Raw genomic sequence first — 22,594 nt, forward strand, 5'->3', positions numbered from 1 at the left:
ATATGCTTTGTTTTATAATTATTCATGTACTTATTTTATTCTCTGCATAGGTTTTCAAATAATTTTCATTATCTTTTGATGAGAGACTCATTTGAAAATTGAGCATGTCAGCTTTATTTTAGAGTATGCTTCTCTATATGATAAGCAACTTATCAATAGTTATTAATAATAATAAAATTTGATGGTTTCAAACTCGCATGATTTGAATAGAACAGTTTATAGTGTGAAGGGTGATAATTTTCAATAAAACCATTATCTTTCCACTTTTTAGATCTTGATAAAGTGTATTGTGGTTTTGCAAGGACTGCCAAACATCATCCACTCAAAGAAACATGCTGCAAATTTTGAAGGCGTACAGCACATGATAGCTTGCTGTATCTTCTACATAACAAAGGTATTTATCGCATTCTTAGTCTTGTGTCATAAAATTTAGGAGCAGTAATGATTTAGGAGGTCAAGCTACTTTTATAGGAAATACTTTAAGAAATAGCACCCAGGAAGCATTTTAGATCAAAAGTAGTCGGGGCAGATCAGTTGTAAAGGATGGTGGGCGTATCGTGAGGAAGTGGAGTTGCAGGCATGGAAAGACGACTTTTTATGGGGCCTCAATTATTTTGAAACCCAGAAAGAGCCAAGAGACCATAGGCAGAGAGGTAGGCTTGTTTATCCTCATCTTTTGGCTCAAAGATCAGATATTTCTTCAAAGGTTTGGTTGACTGAACCCAGTGAATCTCCTCAATGAAGGGCCGAATCTGCCTGCCTATTTTATGTGGCCTTCACAGGCCCTTTCTCATTTGGTCAGGGATCTGGAAGAATACTGTATAGGTGGGCTGATTTGATCCATCACTTTGGGGTGAAAGTTTGCTTCTGTAGAGGTCTGGCAACAGAGAGGCCTCTAACCTCTGCCTTAGCAAAGAGATTGTGATTTGCTGGCTCCTATGGTTTCACCTCAAGAGCAGAAGATTGTATTTCTTCCATCACTCACTGAGTAACCACTGTTGGAGAGCCATTTATGACCTGGTCTGTGGAGAGGCTGAGGGAACGTAAGCCGTTAGCAGGAAGAGAAAAATAATGGCTCACTATAGGGGACTCAGAATCCCAAGGCTCAAGAGTAAACGAGACACTAAAATAATGTGTGTTGGAAAAGACCAGAGATTACTTAAAACAAAAAAGAGAGAGAAAACTTTCACGGTGATGCCATTCATTAGATGATCAAAACAAAACAAAAAATCTGTACCTGAACAAACTAATTTGATTTTTGATTAAAAACTTGAACAGATGAAGATTATGGTTATCATATTTCTTGAGTCAAATCTGGAAGCTCAAGAAGTACCAGCCACTGTAGAACAGAATTGTCTAGAGAGAAATTCAGAAGGCAGATCCAGAAGTAGTAACATGAAATGAAAGGAATTTTGCAGGTAGGAAAAAAAAAACAAATGGAGAATATAAGCTCCTGGCATCCCAGGTAGGATAAATGTAAGAATGTGTATATAGACACGTGTTGGTGAAATGTCTGAAGTCCAAGGGTGAGGGCAAATCTTAGTTTTGAGACTGAAAGAATAGGTTATTTGCAATGGAGAAAGAATTAATTAGCTTCAAACCTTTTTTTATCAGCAACACTTGAAGTCGAGATATTGGAATAACAATTGTAGAATCCTGAGGGTCCAAGAATTAATAAGCAGGAAAGATGTCATTCATTTGTCAGGGCAAAGTAAACATTTTCAGAAGTGCGTGCATTTAAAAAATATTCTGCCTGTGTACTTATCTGAGGAAAGCACTTGAGGAAATACTCTACCAAAAGACAAGCAGTTCAGGATAGAAATCCCAAGATAGGGAAAGACAAAAAGGAGAGGAACAATGGGAGCGATGAATCTTGCAATATATGTATTATTAAAACTAAATAGATAATAAATATGTGACTAGGACTCTGTAATATAAATGCTAAGTAGGGATTCTTAAAATAGAAGTATCATCCTTGAAAGGGAAATGTATTGGTAACATAGAACTAAAACTTCCACCCTGTTTGGGGCTGAGCAGTTAGAGAATCTTGGTGCATGGTTGTATGTTTAAAAAAAAAATATATATATATAGTACAAAATTATATTCTTTTGATAGAGTAAATATATTTAAAGATGACTCAGAGCCATAAACAGAACTTTAAAACACAGTAGGACTTATAAATTGATAGGAAAGAAAAATGAACAGAGGAATGACAGGGAAGAAAAATGCTTAATTCAGCAAAAGTAAGAAGAAGGAAAAAGATATCGTATATAAGATGGAAGGCATCAAATCAAATATATTAATTATGTCATTAAGTGTGGATGAACTTGGAGGATAGACATTGGCAAATGGGCTAAAAACTCAGATTTAAATGTACATTATTTCAAGAAACACTCGTAGAACAGAGTGACAAACAATGGTTGAAAAAGAAATGATTAGACAAAAGTACTGGAAAGATGCAAACAAAAATGAAGGAGGAGTGGCCATTTCCATATCTGAAAGAGCAGAATTCAGGGTCCAAAACGTTCATCACAACGAAGAGAGGCATTATTGTTGCGTGTTCTTCAGATCTTTCTGTCTGAGCATCTTCTCTGCTCCTGGCTGGCGGCCGGTTATTTTCCGATATTAGGACAGCCTTATTTTCAAGTACTGGAGATCAATTCCACATTAAAACAAAACTTGAACTTTTTAACAATAGTAAATCAAAGGGTAAAAAGATAAGGTTATGTGAAAATGCTACAATGGCATTTGGTAACCCTAGGCAACTTTTCCTAACAAAATTTCTTAAGTTAGGAGTGGAAGGAAGCTGTTGAACACAGTAGTCACTCCTTATTTGTGGGGAACACACTCCAAGATCCCTAGTGGATGCCTGAAACCGTGGATAGTACTGAACCCTAAATATACTGTGTTTTTTTCTATACATATGCACATGATAAAGTTCAATTTATAAATTAGTCACAGTAAGAAAATAACATCTAATTAAAATGGAAGAATTGTAACAATGTACTGTAATAAAAATTATGTAAATGTGGTCTCTATCTTTCTCAAAGTATCTGATGGTAGTGTAGTCATGCTTCTGGTGGTGATGTGAGATGATGCAATGCCTACGTGATGAGGCGAAGTGAGGTGAAGCGACGCAGGCACTGTGATGTAGCCTTATGTTACTACTGACGTTCTGATGATGTCAGAAGGAAGATCACCTGCTTGGGGTGATCCTGCGTCATTGAGCCATGATGATGTCCATGGTTGGGTGGCAGGAGCAGATGATGTCTGCCGTTGGGAAAATTTTATATTTTTAGACTGAAGTTGACCATAGTAACCGAAACAATGGAAAGCGAAACCACAGATAAGGGGGATTAATATAGTGATACAGGCATTTACCCAAGTTTTACAACAGATATCATACTACATGGAAGGTTTTTGAAGCCATTTCTTTAAAAATTGATTACAGGAGGTGCTGTCTCTTAATAGTGTGATTCACTATTTGGAAAGATTCTGTCTCATGCAATAGGTAAAAATATGAAATTACTTTTATAACATTTTTCTAATATAATTTATCTGTAATGACAGGGGCCAAAAACCAATGAGAATCTAGTCAAAAAATACTACAATTACAAAGATAATTTATAAAGTGATTATATGAAAAGATTTATGGAATGGTAGGTTTTTAAAAAATACTAGCAGTAGCAAGTTAGAAATGGAGAAAAATATACCATTTATAGTACATAATATTTTAAATTTAATAACATGTTAAAATTCCTAGATGAAAGAATTGTGAAATCTTACTGAAGGACACAAAACAAGATCCGAATCCATGGTAGGCCACACACCAAGTTCCTGAACAGGAAGACTTACTGGCATAGAAATAGAAATCTTTTCTAAAATAATATTTAAATGTAATGCAGTCTAAATAAGAACTCCAGGTGGGTTTCTCAGAAACCGATTAAAATAATATAAAAGTCCTCTATAGATATTAAAATTTACCGTAAGGCCACTTCAATAGAAATAGTATTAACAGAGTAATGGGCAGGTAGTTCAGTGGAAGAGGATAGAGAATCCAGCAATACTCAGACCTAGGTTACATCAGAACTTAACGTATGACCTCAGTGAACAGGTATTTGGGTTCATTGAGAAAATAAATATTGTACTAAAGTAGTTAAAAGGTGCTGGTGTAACTGATAATTCTTGTGAAAATAGACAAAGCCAGAGTCCCTCCTCATACCATAAACAAAATAGAATCCCACTGTATTCAAGAATGCATGGCCTTGAAGTCAGGAGAGACCTTTCTCAATAGGGCACAAAATTCAAAAGATACACAGTAACAAAAAAAAGGGGATAAATAAATTAAATAGGAAATGTTGAAGGGTTTCAAACCCCAAAATGATATAATGAGATTTGTGTTTTAGAAAAACTATTCTGGCTAACACCTAATAATTGCAGGGGGATAAGAGTGAGGCAGGGAATGAGTTAGAAGGTGAGAGATGATAAATTAGACGAGTGTGGAAAAGTGGGAGAGGGAATGGAAAAGATTCAAGAGCTATTAATAAGAGGGAATTGAGAACCTGCAAACCTATTGACTATCGGGATAAAGGAGGGGGAGGGAAGAGTTCACAACCACCCAGCTGTTTGCCCTGGGCACTGGGGTGAATATGATGTCGTGTGTTGATGTGGAGCGATTCTGTGTGGGAAAGAGAAAAAATCATGAGTTTTGAATATATTGAATTTTGAAGGCTATAGGATATCCCAACAGGTGGCTATTACATAATCATATGATTAGACCTATAGGCTTGGAGTTCAGAAGAGTCCAGACATGTATAAAGACAAAGGAGTCATTGGAATATACAGGCTCAATTGGAGCAAAAGAAATGGTTGAAATAGGGGACAGAGTGAGAAGGGAAGAGAATTGTCTAAGAATCTCAAGGGGCACTTAGTCCAAGGAGCCAGTCCTGCTTCCACCAGGCCAGAGAAAGAATTGGAGAGTTGATTAGTCCAAAGCTGTTTGGTCATTCTTAAATCCTCCCCAACCTTGACAGTCTTCCTGCTGCTACTATCAGCTCTGTCATTGTTATACGATGTGGCCATTGAGAAAGCAGGGTCCCACACAATCCAAAGCACCCCTTCTGTTTCTTCTGCCGAGTCACACATGTTAATTAGTCACACATGTTAATTATGCTAGGCTAAAAGTGCACCTTCCAAGGTTGCTTTTCTTCAGAGTACTCATCTGCTTGGCCTTTTCTCCCCGAATACTTCCATCAATGAGTATTTCCAGGAGAGGGGTCACACTCTCTTTCTAAGATACTGGACAGCTACTCACTGTGTATATGTATGTATGTATTTATTTTTGTTTTGTTTTAAAAGTTATTTTATTAGTATTTTTATTGTATTTTTTCCATTACCATTTATTCCCCTTATACCCGCCTCCCCCAACAATCACCACACTGTTTTCCATGTCCATGAGTTCAGTTTCCTTTTTGCTCAATCCCTCCACCCCCTACCCACCCTTCTTTAGGTGTCATTCTGGTCTATATTTATAATCTGTCCTCATTTTCCTTGTTAGTGTAGTTTGTTCGTTAGATTCTACCTATGAGTGAAATCATGTGGTATTTGCCTTTCTCTGACTAGCTCATTTCACTTAGCATAAAAAATTAAAAGAAGAAGAAAGTTTTATTCTTTGCAACAGTATGGATGGACCTGCAGCTTACTCACTTTAGATTTAAATACCAACATCAGCTATTACAGTGTTTCTTTCAGAACAAAGAAATTCCATTCCAGTGCAGCTTGTTGCTTGCAATTTGCCAATAGCAACTTCTGCTAAAAACCAATGAACCAACCAACCAACCAACCAACCATAGCCTAGTTCTGCTTATCCAGGTACTCCACAACATGTGTCTACTAATGGGGAGGAGCAAGGAGAGGGAAAGGATGAGGGGCGGCCAGTAGACCAGGATCCCAGAGAAGACAGGAGGCAATGGGATCTGAGCACGTGTGGGAGGGGTTAGTATGGACAGAAATTTACCTCTCCTTGCTCATAGGTGGGAAAAATGGTTGTAGTTACACGTGAGTGTGTGGGTAGGTTTGTGAACTGGAGATAAGCTAGTTCCCCTAAATTCCTCTGTAAAAACGAAGCATGGCCATTTGCTAAGAGTAAGGAGGTGAAGAATGAAGGAGAGTTTCAGAGATGTAAGGAGAATGGGAGAGTTTGCGACAGCCCCTGTGGAAAACAAGACAGAGCGCTGACCTAGAATAGAGTTTCCAACCAGCGCTTGGGGCCCAGTGGAGGATGAAGTCCTTGAATTCACACGCCTCCTTTCCTGGCCTCGTGTGATTTTTCTCCTGTAGCACAGGGCACTTTGGGGCTGGCTCTGCATTTCCTCATTTTTTCATCCATGACTCCTCTTCCTTTCCACCTGCTTGAGGGATGATATTGAGATTCAGATGATGTTATTATACAAATGACCTGGAATGTGCTGGACATTTTTGAAAAAAAATATTGATTTGAGAGAGAGTAAGAGAGACACCAGTTTGTCGTTCCATGTACTTCTGCATTCATTGGTTGATTCTTGTATGTGCTCTGATGAGAGAGTGAACCCACCACCTTGGCGTGTTGGGATGGTGCTCGAACCAGCTGTGGTACCCAACGAGGGCTGGACGTTTTTTTAAAGAGTAAAGTGTATGTTAGTTTAGGATTAACATATATTAATAGCAGGATTTTGCTGTTAGAAGTGGTCTGTCCCAAATTGATACGCTGAGGATTGTCATTCCAGAAGCTTCCTCCAGCGTGACCAGCCATCCCAGAACCTTGGAATAGTCTGAATCCCAGACTTCAAGTGTTCATTTCATGTTACACGTTTTTATATGGATTTTTTTCTTATGAAGCCCAGTAAGTCAAATGGCTGTTTCTTTTCTCTGTTATGTTTTAAAAAAGGGTAATCTTTTCGGATGGCTCAGTCTTTCTTCTGTAAGCAGCAATAGTTTTTCTACAAGTTGGCGGAGTTCTGAATGAAGTGCTACTTCCGAGAAACATCGTCTCCAGGGTTTCATTATTTTCACATTGATAAATTATTATGCTAAACATCTGGTGTAGTCTTTCTATTTCTGTTCATTTGGTATGTTAAGTAGAAATGGTTTTACTTTTCTTTTGATTTGAAACATTCTTTATCATTTGGTGTTTTCTACTGGCATATTCTAACAAGGGGGGAGTTGACCTAGTACTCCATGAGCCTAGGGCCTAAAGATGTCGGAAAGCAGAGTTGTGTGGAGAACACACATTACCTTGTTTCTGCTTTCTGATAACAAAACTGTCTCCCTCTTGTATCAATTTTGTAATGAGGTTGGACTCTTTGCCTGGCATTCAAGGCCCTGTATGACTGACCCCATCTACCTTTCCAGACTTCATTTCACCATTTTCCTCCCCACTCTTCATTCCACAGTCAGCATTAGTTCACTGATGTGGCACTGGTCCTACAGAAGTATTTCCAGTTTTTAGCACCTTGCACTGACTTGGTTTCAACAGGTTTAAGCAATTATTCATTTTTTCCAGCCACTTATTATATTCTTCCCCTGCATGGCAAGTACTAGTTGTTAGTTATCATAAATACTGACTTATTCAACTTGACAGAGTGCATCTACATAGATCAAATCCATACGAACTTACTTATGCCCATAGAAGATTGTTTTATGGGGTTCACAATGGATGTGTTCCCTTCACATGACCCTTCGCTGCAGCAGACTCTATGCAAATCAGAGTACAGGCCAGGGAAGCTTCCTTGGAGCTGGAACTTGAGCTCAGGTTTCAGTGACTGGGTTATGTTAATAACCTTACATTATGATAATGAAGTGGGGAAGCTGTTCTGGGAAGTGGCTCAGCTATAGGAAAGCATGAGTGCCGAAACCATGGTGAGTGTCAGAATTTATACTTGGCTCAATATTTTGTGAACTTAAAGTACAGGGGAGTGGGTGGTGAAAGATGATACTAGAGAGGTGGGGAAGGGCCGGGTAGAGAAGGCCAAAGCATAACAATTAGTAGTAATGGGGTGGGGGGTGCTCATGAGAAGGGCAGAGGGAGCCACGCCCCTTCTTATGATTAGTGTATGCTTCCCCTGGGGTTCATGGAGAATCTGCCAAAAACAGCTTAACTGTAGCTCAGTGCACTGCCCGAATGCCTTGTAAATCATTTGCTGGTATAAATGCCCCTCCAACACCATCAGGTCAGTGACTGTGCCACGCCACACAGAAAGCAACTCAAGACAGGAGGTGATGCGTATGTGGCCTTTAAGAATGATTTTTTTTTAACGTGGACATTTTAAGTAGAAATATTTTCTGAGTAGTTAACTTAATATACCAAAACATGTATGGTTGTTTGCAGTTTTAATTCTAGGGAAATATGATCTGAAGTAAAGTTCCAGTTTCCTTAACAAAAAGAGGGGAGTTCTGAGACCCAAAACATTCATGTGGTTTTTGAGTTTATGAAAGGTGACGTAAGATACTTGGAAATAGACGAGTGTTTCCAACAGAGATAATTAGTAAATATTTTAAATTAGATTCTGCGTTCATGGAAGGAATATGACCTGGCAGTAATTATTATAAATTATGGGAAAAAAATGTTGGACATCACACCAGAGTGCAAATCTCCATTTGGTGCCACTGACCAAGAAGAAGTACAAGAGGAGGTAACTGCTTTTGTTTCTCGTCTCTAAGTCTCTAAGCTTATATTTAGTTGAGTCTTTTAAGAGGTCATGCATTATAAGTAAACTTATTTTTAAAAATTGGTTGGTATTTAATTTGTTACATTTACATAAAAGAAAAGTAATGTATAATGAAGAGCTCCTCTCCCTCCCTGATTTGTGATAAAAAATGAAGAGGAATCCGTGCTAGAACACAGAAAAGTTCCCTATTGCCAATACCGGTCATCAGTTCGGGGTGATTAGTGAGCTTCCTACACCCATTTGGACTTTGTACTAAAAGACCTGTAAAGCCACTCCCAAACTGACTTTATTATTCTGGGTGCATTATTCAATGTAGTAAATGCATGTCAGAGATTTTCACTGTCTTCAAAGTAGATTTCCCAAACTCACTGTCACACCTAAATTGTCTTCTTTATGAGACTGCTCATGTTTGAGACAACTTTTAAATATCTGCTTCCCAAACGTGGGTCTTGCTAGAGCCTGTTTTATTGTCTTTCAGAAAAACTATATGAGTAAACGTTTTTATAGATCAAATTTGAAGTGTTGCTTAGTTTATCAGATTTTATGTGCACTAGGAATTACTTGAAGCCCCTTCAGTACCTGGGGTAGGGGTAGAGACTGTTACCCCCAAGCCTGTTTTAGTTGGAGTAGCTCCATTTCTCTATTATATCTTGAGTTTCCAAGTAAGCGTTTGTTTGTCACAAAAAGCTCCAACTATTAGCACCGTTTTTATGGATGCATTTTTAAGCCACGATGCTTGTTGTTTTGAAGGATCTTACTTGGTCCAGAGTTTTGATTAAGCTGGAGGCAGTTTGAGGTTTTTTTTCTACCAATGTTCAGACTCAGAACCTGTCACTAGCTTCCATCAGCCAGGCTTTAGCTCAGGACACTGTCCCTGTACATCGTTGTACGACAGGACCCCACGCCCCTTTCCCTGGGGTCACCAGTCCAGCAGGAGTTGTGGTACTTCCTTCCGACTAAGCCTGTAGGGTTGAGATCATTCTAACCACTCAAGGTTGCTATAAGCCCAAAGAGACTTGAGTGGTTTTGTTTTTGCTTTTGTTTTTGTTTTGAGAACAGGAGACATTAACTGGTCAGTTCTCAATAATGGTGGGGAGCCTGAGCACAGACCCACCAATTTTTAATCCATTAACTTTTGATCCTGTTATGTTTCAATGAAAGAAAAGCAGCAAAGGCAATTAGCTGAGTTGTAAACAAGCTCCTTCCAGGAAAAAGACAGGAAAAAAAAAGAAAAAGGAAAAAAAATGATATATTTCTGAGAGCATGGAAGGAATTTTATTTTGAGGAGTTTGAAAGACATACTCCAAACTCCTTTCGGGAGAGAGTGTGTGTGTGTCCTCATGCTCATTGGGAGGGGTGGGAGTTAGTGGAAGGAAGGAAGAGAGAAGAAAAGAAATATTTTGGTCCACTTCCATAAAACAGTAAGTCCTGTGCCTGGCATTTAGTTAGAACACAATGGTTGTTGTTGTTATTGTTTTAAATTGAATTTATTTGGGTGTCACTGATTAATAAAACCATACAGGTTTCAAGGGTACAACTCGATAACATACCATCTGCATATTGCATCGTACACTCACAACCCAAAGTCGTCTCTCTCTGCCCCATTTATTCCCCCTTGCCCTCTCCCACCTCCTCCTAACCCTGTTTTCCCCCCTGGGAATTATTAATTCACATTGTTTAGCCATGGAGATCATAGTATTATTTGCAAGTACAAAAACATAATTTTAAGAATGTTATTGGAAAATGACAATTGCTAAAACATATTGCAGTACATGCTGAAATTTAACCAATGTTTCTAGGGTTCTTCAAAGAAGTCTTCCAAGACTAAGAAGCCACAGCAGATATTATCACCTGAAAAAATAAATGAACAGCTGGTCTTGTTGGAGACACACCTTCTCAAACTGACAAAGCAAAGTAGTCATTTTTTGTTTTTATCTGTGTACTTCTGTTGAACATTATATCTTTTTCACATAAGAAAATCTTTTGTTAAAAGGATTAAGAGGGTATTAGCATTTGGTAAACCCTTTAAGGTTTATACAGTCTTTTATATTTGTCAATAATCCTAATAGTACTCTATTAATAAGGGATTACTTACTGCTTTTCCCAGATGTGACTCATAAAGATTATGTGATTTATTTAGGATTGCATAGCTACCTTGGATCTGAGCCTAAACCTTCTGATTCTAAAGCAGGGTATTGCAACCTTGATACTCTTGCCTGTTTGGGCCAGATAACTATTTGTAAGGGGGACTGTCCTTGGCATTGTGGATGTCGAATGGCATCCCTTTGACATACAGCGCACCATTTTCCCAGCTGGGAAGCAAGTGTTACCAGATGTGTGGGGTTGGGGAGGGAAAGTGCAAAATTGAGAATCTGTGCTCGAATGGCAAAAATGTAACTGAGACATGAAAAGAGAAAGCATGAGGGGTGTTAATGTGTGAGTGATTTGAAACTCAGTCTATTCAAGTGAAAGATTAGTTTAATTTCAGGTTACTGTGCTATATAGTGATATGTTAAGACAGTGATTGGAATTTTGCAGTTAGCAATTTTGAAGTCTGCTTAGAAAATTGATTCAGTTTCTGAATTGATAAGTATGATCACTTTTTAAAAAGTAGGTACTTCAGATCTTTTAGAAGAACAAGAAAGTACCAAAATTTGTCTCCAGCGGGAGCCTCCACTTGTGGCCCCCTTGGTCTTTGGGAATGACTGTACTTGAAGAATTCTGAGTCCCTACCTCAACTCTCTCATTGTGTGTCCCAGCTTATCGGGGTGGTTGTAGATCCCCGACCTGGATCTCTCTCTATTCCAGCATCCTCTGTGTCTGTTACAAGCTGAATTTTGAACCCAATGCTCTATTATTCACATAATCAGTAAACATGGTTTGTAACAAAGCTGTAATTGTCTAGTCACATATAAAATATAATTCCTTAAAATATGAAGTATTCTAGAAATGTGAATTATTTCTTTTCATATTATCAAAAGTGAGAAAAACCCCTCACATTTTATCAGTAAGCACAGTATAATGTCACTAATGTTACTAACTAAGCAGTAGATTCAACACAAAACAAAAATAAAAATATTAGATTCATGTAGTCCTTCCTGTGCACCAGAAACTACTTTGTGTTTTATATATATATTAAAACTCATATAATTCCTATACAACCATTATATGAAGAAGGTGTTATTATTACTCCCATTTTAAAGAAAAGGAAACTGAGGCACAGAGAAGCTGAGTAACTTCTCAAGCTCTCATAACTAAAAAGTGTCCGGGTGAGACTCTGAACCCAGGCGGTCTGGCTCCAGTGGCTGTGCTGTTTGCTATTGTGTGTTTTACTATCTTTTCATGACAGTTTTATTTATTTATTTATAAGCATATTTTACTTGGTTATGCTGTTACAGTTGTCCCAATTTTTTCTCCCCTTTACCCTCTTCTCCCTGCACCACCCCCCTCATCCTTCAGTATCCCCTGCCCCCCACAGTTCAAGTCCATGGGTCGTACATAGAAGTTCTTTGGCTTTTCCAGTTCCTATACTATTCTTTACCTCCCCCTGTCTATTTGTACCGACCTATTCTGCTTCTCATTCCCTGTACCTTCCCCCTTGTTCTCCTCCTCCCCACTCCACTGATAACCCTTCTCGATGTGATCCCCGTTTCTGTGATTCTGTTCCTATTCTAGTTGTTTGCTTAGTTTTTGTTTCTGTTTTTCAGGTTCACTTGTTGATAGTTTGGAGTTTGTTATCATTTTGCTATTCGTAGTTTTAATGATATTTTTATAAAAATGGAATTGAGCCCTGGCTGGCGTAGCTCAGTGGATTGAGCGCGGGCCTGCAAACCAGACGATCACGGTTCGATTCCCAGTCAGGGCACATGCCTGGGTTGCATGCCGGTTCCTTGCAGGCTAACTACCAGCAGGGGACGCACAAAAGGCAACCATACATTGATGTTTCTCTCCCTCTCTCCTTCCCCTCTAAAGATAAATAAATAAATAAAATCTTTAAAAAAATGGAATTGAGCCCTGGCTGGTGTAGCTCAGTGGATTGAGCATGGGCCTGTGAACTAAGGGATCAAGGTTCAATTCCCAGTCAGGGCACATGCCTGGGCTGCAGGCCAGTTCCCAGCAGGGAATGCACGAGAAGCAACCATACATTGATGTTTCTTTCCCTCTCTCCTTCTCTTCCCCTCTAAAGGTAAATAAATAAAAAAATCTAAGAAAATGGAGTTGATATAATTGGTAGGTTTCTCAGTCTGGGGTTTACTGATCTACAACAGCTGTTGAATAAGAGAGACCCATGCTTTGGAAACTCTTTACCTATTTGGTGGCAGACTGCTTGGCTGTCAAGGGGGGAAATAAGAGGAAAATAATTGAGATTGTTAGATCTTTTAATCTGTAAAACATTATATCATTGATACTTTTAAGGTACATAATTTAGAAAGCATACTTGGGTGTTTTCCAATTTTTCGTCTCCTCCAAAGAATTTTTATTTTTGGTTATTGATGTTAAACAGAATCTACAACTTATTTTTTTTTCACTTTAGATATTACAGCTGAACTCTCAGGAACAGAGGACCCTATATTTCTTTACCCTGTAGTTTTGAATTGGTCAATCAAAGGGGCTATGAAAGAAGGTAGGTGACCTAAGTGTATATGTGCTAATCACTCAACCTGCTATTGAAGGTCATTTATTCTGTGGATTTTGCTCTTGTTGTTTGATACTTAAAGGTCTAAACTATTCCAGGCAGAAGACTTGGGATTCTTTACTCATTCAGAGTAATTCATACTCTTGGTTGTCAAATAGTGGAAAAGACCTAAACAGGTACCTGATAGAAAGTCTGGGAACACAGAACCTTGATGGTGGCTCATTTGGGTAGTAAACAGTTTTATTCCAAAACACAAAAAGTAGGGAATTGAAAAATGTGCTAGTGATCTCTAAGTTCAGCTATATAGAGATTATTGCTTAACTCAGAGTGCAATATAATAATAATTAGGGTAACTATTAATTCTGATTATTATCAGAGATTTTTTTCCCAACTAGTCATACATGAGTGGCCACTGTTATGAAATCTTTCTTAACACTGAGATATTTGGCAAATAAAGGAAATATAAACTGTGATGGATTATTTGATTTTAGAAAAACAGTAGTTCTCACCACATTTATTCCTACATATATTTTAAAAGTGAGAAACCTTAAAAGCAGGTTGATAAACTTGCCTGCTAGAACACAATGATTTTTAGTAATAGGAACTTTTTAGCGCCAATAACTAAGTGTATTAGTAACTATGTGTGAGCTCCCTTGTTTCCACAGTTATGAAATTTAAGCAGAGACCTAGATTCCTGGAGTTTTTTACGCAAATTATGCTAAAATGCATGAATGATGAAAAATTTCACCTTGTGGTGGAGATAACAAATCCTGTCTGTGACTTCTTGAGGAGGTACGTATAATATCTATTTTGTTGCTACTAACAACTTAACAAATGAGTAACATTGTCACATAAAGATGTATAAGGTGGATGAAAAATAGTGTAGACATTTAAAACAGCCACCTGGGATATAGTGAGGATTTATGTTCATGGTAGGTAAATAAGTAAACAAAAATATTTATACAGCTGAACTGAGGAATAAGATTAGAGCATGTTCATAATTGAAGCAGGAAATAAATTAGGCCATTTTTACTATTGTGTCAAGATGGGGGATAACATCTCTGGGCCATCAGCTCCGCAGGCATGGCCTTCTCCGTCCAGTTTTGGTCATTACTGTGCTCTTCTAATCCCTCTACATTAGCGAGCAGAGCCATTCCTTGGGGTTCCATCTGCATAGATGAATGGGAAGTTCCTCAAATAAAAGTAGTAAAACTTAAAGCCATTGCCCTTGTCCTCTAAGCGTGAGTGGTTCTCTTTGCTCCCAAATACAATTACAGTGTTTCATGCCAGTTATGAGAGATGCCAAATGAACCCCACTTTCATCCCAACGATTGGGTTTTCCTTTCACTACTATGCTTAGATGTATCTCATTTTAGTAATAGGGAGCATGGTAACCTGGGGTCTATTTAAAACATGGCAGCAGAAGAGAAACATTATCATAAAAACACACAGGAAAATAGTCTTCCTAAAATATGCATTTCTGTTATTGGAACAAATACTTGGAATATATGTGCTTCTTATTTTTGAAGATAAGAGAGGAAATTGCTTGCATTAAAATGAAGCAGGCCATAGTAATAAGAGAATTGCTAAGAATTAGAAAGTTCCATTACATTTTTAAAAAACCATAGCCAAAATTAGACGTTTAGGAGCTGTAAATAATATTCTTAATACCAAAGAAAATTAGAAGACACGATCACTGTGCAGTATAATTTGGAGGACTGACCTTCAAAATAGATACTCTGAAAGAGGAAACAGTGGCTTAGCCACATTGCCCAACTGTGTATATCATAAAAGACCTGAGGTTGAAAATCAAGCAGTATTGAGTGCAAACTGAAGGTAATGACTTCAGTTTTAAGCCTGAGCAGATGTTTGGGGATGCTCTTCTGTCAGTCAGGAAGTATAGAGGAGGGGCAGATGCGACGCCTTGATTTCTACCTTGATAGTGATGTGTCTTCTTCTGTGTTCAGATGCTTACGGAGTTTTACACAAAGAAATGTTCTCACGTTGCAACAGACACACGTGCCGCTGTATTTTCTCCCATCCTTTTGATTCCATGGTTTCTGTTTAATGTTTTAATCCATATAGAATTTTTTTTTTGGTATAGGGATTTAGATTAACCCTTAGTTTGTTTTCCCCCCTAAAAATGTTATTAGTTGTCCCAGTAATATTTAAAATAATGTTATTTTTTGTTACTTGGTTTTAATGTCACCTATTCACATTCAAAGTGGACGATTTTATCAATGATGCTTCTAAATTACAAAAAAGGTATTTCATGAACTTTCATGTTCTCCATAACAAAAAGTCAAAGTATATGGAAAAACTGCTGAAAGACAAGGCTAATTTGACAGAAACATAATATAGCATTTAAGAAGCTACTTTAAAAAAGAAATAAAAAGGACAAAGAAAATATAACTAATGTAATTAAGATTAATTTACTATATATAGTCAGTTGAGACTAAACATGCTTTAAAACATTCATTAAATTAAGAAAATAATATTTAAGCAGAAAAATAAAGCACACTAGATCACTGAGATTAAAATTTGTTAAGATCACATTCTTTTACAGTACAATAAAACTGAAATTTTATAGCAGAATAAATCACTGGCATATGAAATTATTGGATTTTATATGCCAGCATAAAAGAACTGTAACTACAGATATGGAGCCTTTTAGAAATAATGATCATGAGAAATCCTAATATCACATGTACTCAAAGCGGCACTTAAGAGACAAATTTTTATCTTTAGAAGCTTTTATTACTAAGCAGGAAAAATAAAATTAAATGAACTTTTATTGAACTCACAAAATTAGAAAAATAAAATAAATTTAAGAAAGCAGAAAGAAGAAAATAAAAGTTGAAGTTAATCCACTATAAGTTGGTGTTAAACTAGTTCAATTGAGAACTGTTGGAGCTGGTTGTCTGAAGATATACATAAATTAGGTACATTTCTGGCTGTCGCAAGAAAAAGCAAAATACAAGTAAGTGAAAATAATCATAAATTTGAAGTGGTTAAACAATCATTTGATAACAGTATATACAATTAATATGAATAATTTGAAAATCTAATTGAAAGTGGTGATTATCTGGAAAAATTTAAATCGGAAGAACAGATTGAAGCTGTAAAAAATAGGGTAGCTCAGATATTTTAGACTAGTTATTTCATATTTTAAAGAAACAGAGAATTTTTGTTTTATATAAAGCTAGTTCAGGATATGGGTGTAAAGTCTCCTACTAGATTTATCACAGGAGGCCCTGATAACAGCTTTATAAAAAGACAATAAAAAATAGAAAATTATGGATTGTTCTTACTTATCAGTATATAGAAGCAAAAATCCAAAATATAATACTAGGTTATAAATGCAGCAGTGAAAATGTAAATTTTATTCTTAATATAAATACAGGAGTAGAAAATCTATAGTATAATTTTCAGTGGTGGTCAGAGGAGTCTGTAATAGGTGCTAAAAAGTCACGTGGAATTCAGCAATCGTTCCTGGCAGATCAGGGTTAGAAGAATATTTTCTGTTAAAATAAGCTTTGCAACAAGAAGCTCTGTTATTCTTTGTACCACTTAATGCCGTTTTGAAACTTCTTGCCAGTGCATTAAAATGAGAAATAGAAATTATGATTAGAATTTATGTGATTATCACATAATAGGGTATCAAAAATGTTTGTCAAATGAACCTTATAATACTCTGAAAATGAAGATAAAATGAGATTTGCAAATAATTATTTTTCAACTTAAGCTAATTAACTGAAATCTTTCAGAACTAATAATAGAATTCCACAGGATGGCTCCATGCAAAATTGCAAAATCAATAGCTTTTCTATATCAAATAGAAAATACAGTAGCAGAATTATCCCATTTCTATGAAGTACAAGATTGAATTTATTAGGAGTCATGAGAGGACTCCGGTTAATATAAAGAAGACCAAACATCCTTACCAAGAGATAGTAAATAAATTACTTGAATAAGTAGAGAGATATAGTATATTGCTCAAAGGGCAGATGGAATATTGTAAAGATTTTTATTACCTTGAAATTAATTTATAGATTTAATGCAGTTCCAGTAGATTAGTTTATATGGAATGGGCTAGAATGATTAAAATATTTGAAAACTTAAAAAGAGAAAAAGGAAAAATTTTCACTACCAGATAAAGTGTTTTTGACATAATAGGCAGCCAGTCTTGGACTCAATGTTTTGAGTCAGAAACATGCACTGCCGTAACTAATCAAATAAGGAATAGACATCAAATATTGTCAAAGATCAGTACTGTTGACAACATAAAAATTAAAAATACTGTGTTTTATAACAACATGAACAAAACAACAGCAGTCAGACTCGGAGGAAGCATTTTATGAGGAGGTTGCGCTGTGAAGGAGTTTCATTTATTCAGCTGACCAGAGGTCTGCTGAGCACAGAGGAGAATGTGAGAGGCATGGGAAGATGACAGCCCAGGTGTGCATTCGTGACCTCTCCTTCCCCTGGAATGTAGTGACCAGGTCAAGTGTTCTGGTGGGATGGGGTGGGATAGGGAGGAGGTAAGAAAGAGATCGAGCTGCTTGGAAAACAGCCAGCAACCAGTTTCAGGTTGCCTATTGCAAAGGATGGATCTCCAAATGCCCAGTGGTCACTGGTCTAAACTTCCTAGTTCAGGCAGATAAAACATTTGCCAATATGAATATTGACTAACTGGGAGATTATTGGAATTGCTGCCACTGGGCTGGAGTTCAACCAGCACAAAGATCCAGGATCATCATCAAAATTGAAGCAAGAGGCCGACTGCCAGTGGGACCAAGATGAATTTGGAACTGTAATTATTGGAACTAGCTATCCAGACTCATTTTGTAGGCCTTGCATGGGTGGGTGGGACCCAATGTATTATTTAATGCAAGCTTTGGATCATGATTATCATGTGACAGCAGGGTGCAGCTGTACTTATCAAAAGAAAAATAAATTTTAGGGACTGTGCAACTTTCAGGGAAAATCAGTGATAAGTGTTAATAGAGGGCAATAATGAGAGACTTCATAACACTTGCAGAGTGGGCCAGATTACCATAGGGATGTCCATGGCAGATTGAAAAAACAAGGTTAAGAATTCCTACAGGTGATTAGGGGAAGGGAGAAAGTATAGTAGTCATTGACAGTGCTTAGCTTTGTTGGTATCCAGGGGTCATAGTGGCTGGAAGCTTGCACGTGATGGAAGCAGAAAGACTGAAATCTGTTGGAAGCAAGGTATCTCATCTGGGTTCACTCAAGCAGTTATCTTCTGAGCTTTATAGAGAAGCGTTCATGTTTTATTTCTGGTCCAATGCATTGTTTCTACATCACACGTCAGCTCCAATAAAATGTTATGGTACATAACATTTATGGTACATTGTGATCTTTTGAGAGGCCAACTATTCCTTGAGGACCAGGAATATCAGCCTAATTTTGGATATTTTTTGCATAATTTTAGTGACAACATTCATTATAGATTTATTACTTTTGTATAGTTTTACAAATTCTTGCAGATTTTTTTTAACTGACTTTATCTTTTTTGTATTAGGAGAAACGAGTCCCTTCTTGGAGTTAAAAAATTGAAATACAAGGACAGTATGTTGAGTAAAAGGGCAGCTAAACCTGGGAAGAACCACAAAGCTGCAGTCATGGAGATTAAGAGAGTAAGTTTCATATGAGTTTTGAAATATGGTTAATGAAGTGAAGGGATTTATGTATGTACAGATTATTGGCTGCATTATAATTTATTATAACATGTAACAAGAAAACGCTATGATGCATACTTTCATAGTTATTAACTTCTTAAATTCTCATATGGATATTTTCATAATCATATTTTGCATCTACAGGGGTATTTTTGTTACTTTTGATAATAATTTTAATTGAGGGGTGTAAAGAAACCACTGTATTTTAATGTCAACAGGTAAGCATTAGAGTATGAGTAAATCATATTCAATAGTATTCAGAATTTTAGTTTGTAACCTTTTTTGTTTTCTTCTGTATTAAGGTTTCAGATATACAGAGAAGAAGAAGTAGAAAAAGGGAGACGCTAAGAGAATATTTTTCCAGAAATCCAGGTTTTTCTGAAATGCCGGAACATGAGAGGTATTAATGTATTATTTATTAATTCAATGAACATGAACTCGAAGGTTCCTATGTGTCGGGCATTCTTCTGGGGTGTAGCGGTGTACTGGTTAACTAGACAGATAAGGCACTACCTTCAAGGAGCTTCCGTACTAACGAAAGCACAGTAGACAAGTAAACATACACATAAACAAGGCAATTAAAATTTTTCATAAACTTCATAAAATAAGAGACCAGGATGATATGCCGCCCCCAAACTGGCCTGGGGTGGAGGTGAGGGCAGCAGCAGGAGTGTAGATAGGGAGGTCAAGAGACCAAACTGTAAATTACTTTTTATTGCTGGTGGACCTAATGTTCTTGTTGATAAAACTTAAGCCATAAAACTTATCATGGTGAAGTGTTTAGTTTCTGTTTTTATGAGTATGCCCTTATGATTCTTACACAGTCTTTATATATCTTACCTTCATTATATAATGTCTTTATTCATTTATTGATTTTTATCTTAATTTATAACTATAGATATTAATAGAACCATTCTCACTTTCTTCCCATTTGCATCTGTCTACTATCTGATTGTTTCTTTACTTTTTAAATTTAAATATAACATATTTTAGATGGGTGTAGAAAAGAATAGAACAAATGAACATATGCAGTTAACTATAAAAATATTTCAAACACAGTTGAAATTCCCATGCATCCCTCTCAGAATGCCTCTTTTTTTTTAAAGATTTTATTTATTTATCTCTGGAGGGGAAGGGAAGGAGAGAAGGAGAGAAATATCAATGTATGGTTGCCTCTCGTGAGTCCCCTGCTGGGAACTGGCCCGCAACCCAGGCATGTGCCCTGACTGGGAATCGAACCGTGATTGTGTGGTTCTCAGGCCCATGCTTAGTCCACCGAGCTACACCAGCCAGGACTCAGAATGCATCTTCATCCCCCTTTATCCAGGAAGTAGTTTATCATGTTTATGAGTGACTTTATACTTCAATTATATATGTATGCAGGCCTACATAATACATTATTTTTTACAATCTGCTTGCCAATTTGCTCTTTTTTCTAAATGTTATGTTTGTGAGATGTTTTTCTGTGTCTATTACACAAAAGTCTAGTTATTCATTTTACTTTTGTATAGTATTCCATTATATGAATAAATAAACTTTATCCAGTCTCCTGTAAATGGGCATTTCAATTGTTTTTAAATGGGGGGCAGTTTCCAAGACATGAACATCTTTGTTTTTTATACCCATTACAGGATATTGCTAAGTCGCTCTTAAATTTTCATCAGTCGTGTTCCAATTCACCATCTTCACCAAAACTTGATATTATTACCAATTTAAAATTTTTTGTGAAACTGTGAATTGTAAAATTTTATCTCTTTGGTTACTGATGAGGTTAGGCATCTTTTCATATTTTTATTAAACCCTAGGGTTTTCCTAGTTTCAGTCCTGCTTGTTTAGATATTTGTACATTTAAACACTTTGTTTTTTCCTCATTTTTGTAGAAGTTTGAATATTAATGCTTTTCCAACTTTGTGTCTCATCTATATACTCATACATTTTGAAGTTCTTCTTTAAATCAAAGGTTGTAATTGTTAATGAAGTCAGTTGTGACAATATTTCTACTTATTGGTTTTGAAATTCTTCTTTCACTGGAAGTCATAAGGGCATTTTCTTAGTGAATTTAAAATTTTGAATGTCACATTTAGGAATTCTATTCAATTACAATTTGATTTTGTGAATTGTAGGGCAAGCATCTCCCCCTCTCTTATAGTCTCATTACTAGGCACCCAGCTGGCTAGCCTCATGGACTTAGTAGTCTGTTCTGTGATTGCTGTCACTTTCGTCATTCAGCAAGTTTTCACCTGTGGAGTTTTGGGGTCTCTTTTATGTCCCATTAGTCTGTTATCTATTCTTGAGTCAGTATCACACCATCATACTTACTCTCACTTTAAATGAAGTCTTGTAGGATAGGAAAAGTCTCTCCAGAAGGTTCTTTTCCTTTATTTGTCTTAAGTCTTGGATATTTTTCCACAAAACAGTTTGGAGTAGCTTGTCAAATAATACAAAAATCTTGTGATTTTGATAGAGATAGAATTGAATATATAGATCAATTTAGGAAGTTTTTTAAAAAACAGTATTGAGTCTTTCTATTCATACTCAGACCACTTAGGTCTTAATTTAGTGCCTTTCAATAAATTTTATGATATTCTCCATAAAGGTATTATATATCTTTTGTTAGCTGCATCAAAGAAATACTTTTTGTATTACTGTAAACAGTATTTTAAGATTACATTTTTAATCTTAATTACATTTTACAGTCTTAATTATATAGGAATATAATTCATTTATAAACAACTGGTCTTCTGTACAACTTGATAATTGATTCATAGATACAGGTTTTTGTGTAGGCAGTCAAGTTATAAATAGATAATGAAAGTTTTGCTTATTTCTTTCTAATGCTCAAGGCTCTCTTTTTTTTTTTGTCTAGCCTATGAGTTAGGACCTCAAGATTAATATTGAATAGAGTTTCTGATTGTGGACATGCAGTTATAAGAAATAGTACAGAGATCTCTCATATATCCTTCACCCAGTTTCTCCTAAGTTAACTATTTAACTATAGTACAAGAGCACAACCAGGAAATTGACAATGATGCAATCCACTGACCTTATTCAGACCATAGGAATTTTACATGCACACAGATGTGTGTGTATATTTAGTTGTGTGCAGTTTTATCACATTTATGGGGTTGTGTGACTGTCACCCTGGGGAAGATACAGAACAGTTCTCTCGTAAGCATCTGCTCCCAGCCCCCATGCTACCTTTTTGCAGCAACAGACAGCCACCTTCCTTCTTCTCCTCCATCTCTATATATTTGCTTTCCATCTCTATAATTTTGTCATTTCAAGAATGATATACAAATGGAATCATACAGTATGCAAATTTCAGAGATTGGCTTTTTCTTTCCACTCAGCATAATTACTTTGAGATCCACCCAAGCAGTACGAATAACTCGTTCACTTACTAATTAGCAGTATTCTGTGTGGTTCGCAGGCCTGAGCTCAATCCACTGAGCTACACCAGCCAGGGCTACTTAGCAGTATTCTGTGGGGTGGGTGTGCCACCATTTGGTTAGCCGTTTACCCTTTGATGGACATTTGCATTGTTTCCA

At 36.7% G+C, this 22,594-nt stretch overlaps 1 protein-coding gene across 1 annotated transcript in view; it reads left to right on the plus strand.

Annotated features, from left to right (window-relative positions):
* Positions 1–22,594, plus strand: part of CFAP54 (cilia and flagella associated protein 54) — a 259,785-nt gene that overhangs the window by 94,497 nt on the left and 142,694 nt on the right. Inside the window, exons 26-32 of the mRNA XM_037068126.1 lie at positions 272–394; positions 8,541–8,669; positions 10,505–10,619; positions 13,240–13,329; positions 14,007–14,133; positions 18,890–19,004; positions 19,349–19,446. Of these exons, the coding sequence (XP_036924021.1) occupies positions 272–394; positions 8,541–8,669; positions 10,505–10,619; positions 13,240–13,329; positions 14,007–14,133; positions 18,890–19,004; positions 19,349–19,446 (797 nt within the window). The remainder of the gene's footprint in view (positions 1–271; positions 395–8,540; positions 8,670–10,504; positions 10,620–13,239; positions 13,330–14,006; positions 14,134–18,889; positions 19,005–19,348; positions 19,447–22,594) is intronic.

Source organism: Sturnira hondurensis, unplaced genomic scaffold (genome assembly GCF_014824575.4).
Source record: "Sturnira hondurensis isolate 20B ecotype Veracruz unplaced genomic scaffold, ASM1482457v3 Scaffold0017436, whole genome shotgun sequence".
NCBI classification, from domain to species: domain Eukaryota; kingdom Metazoa; phylum Chordata; class Mammalia; order Chiroptera; family Phyllostomidae; genus Sturnira; species Sturnira hondurensis.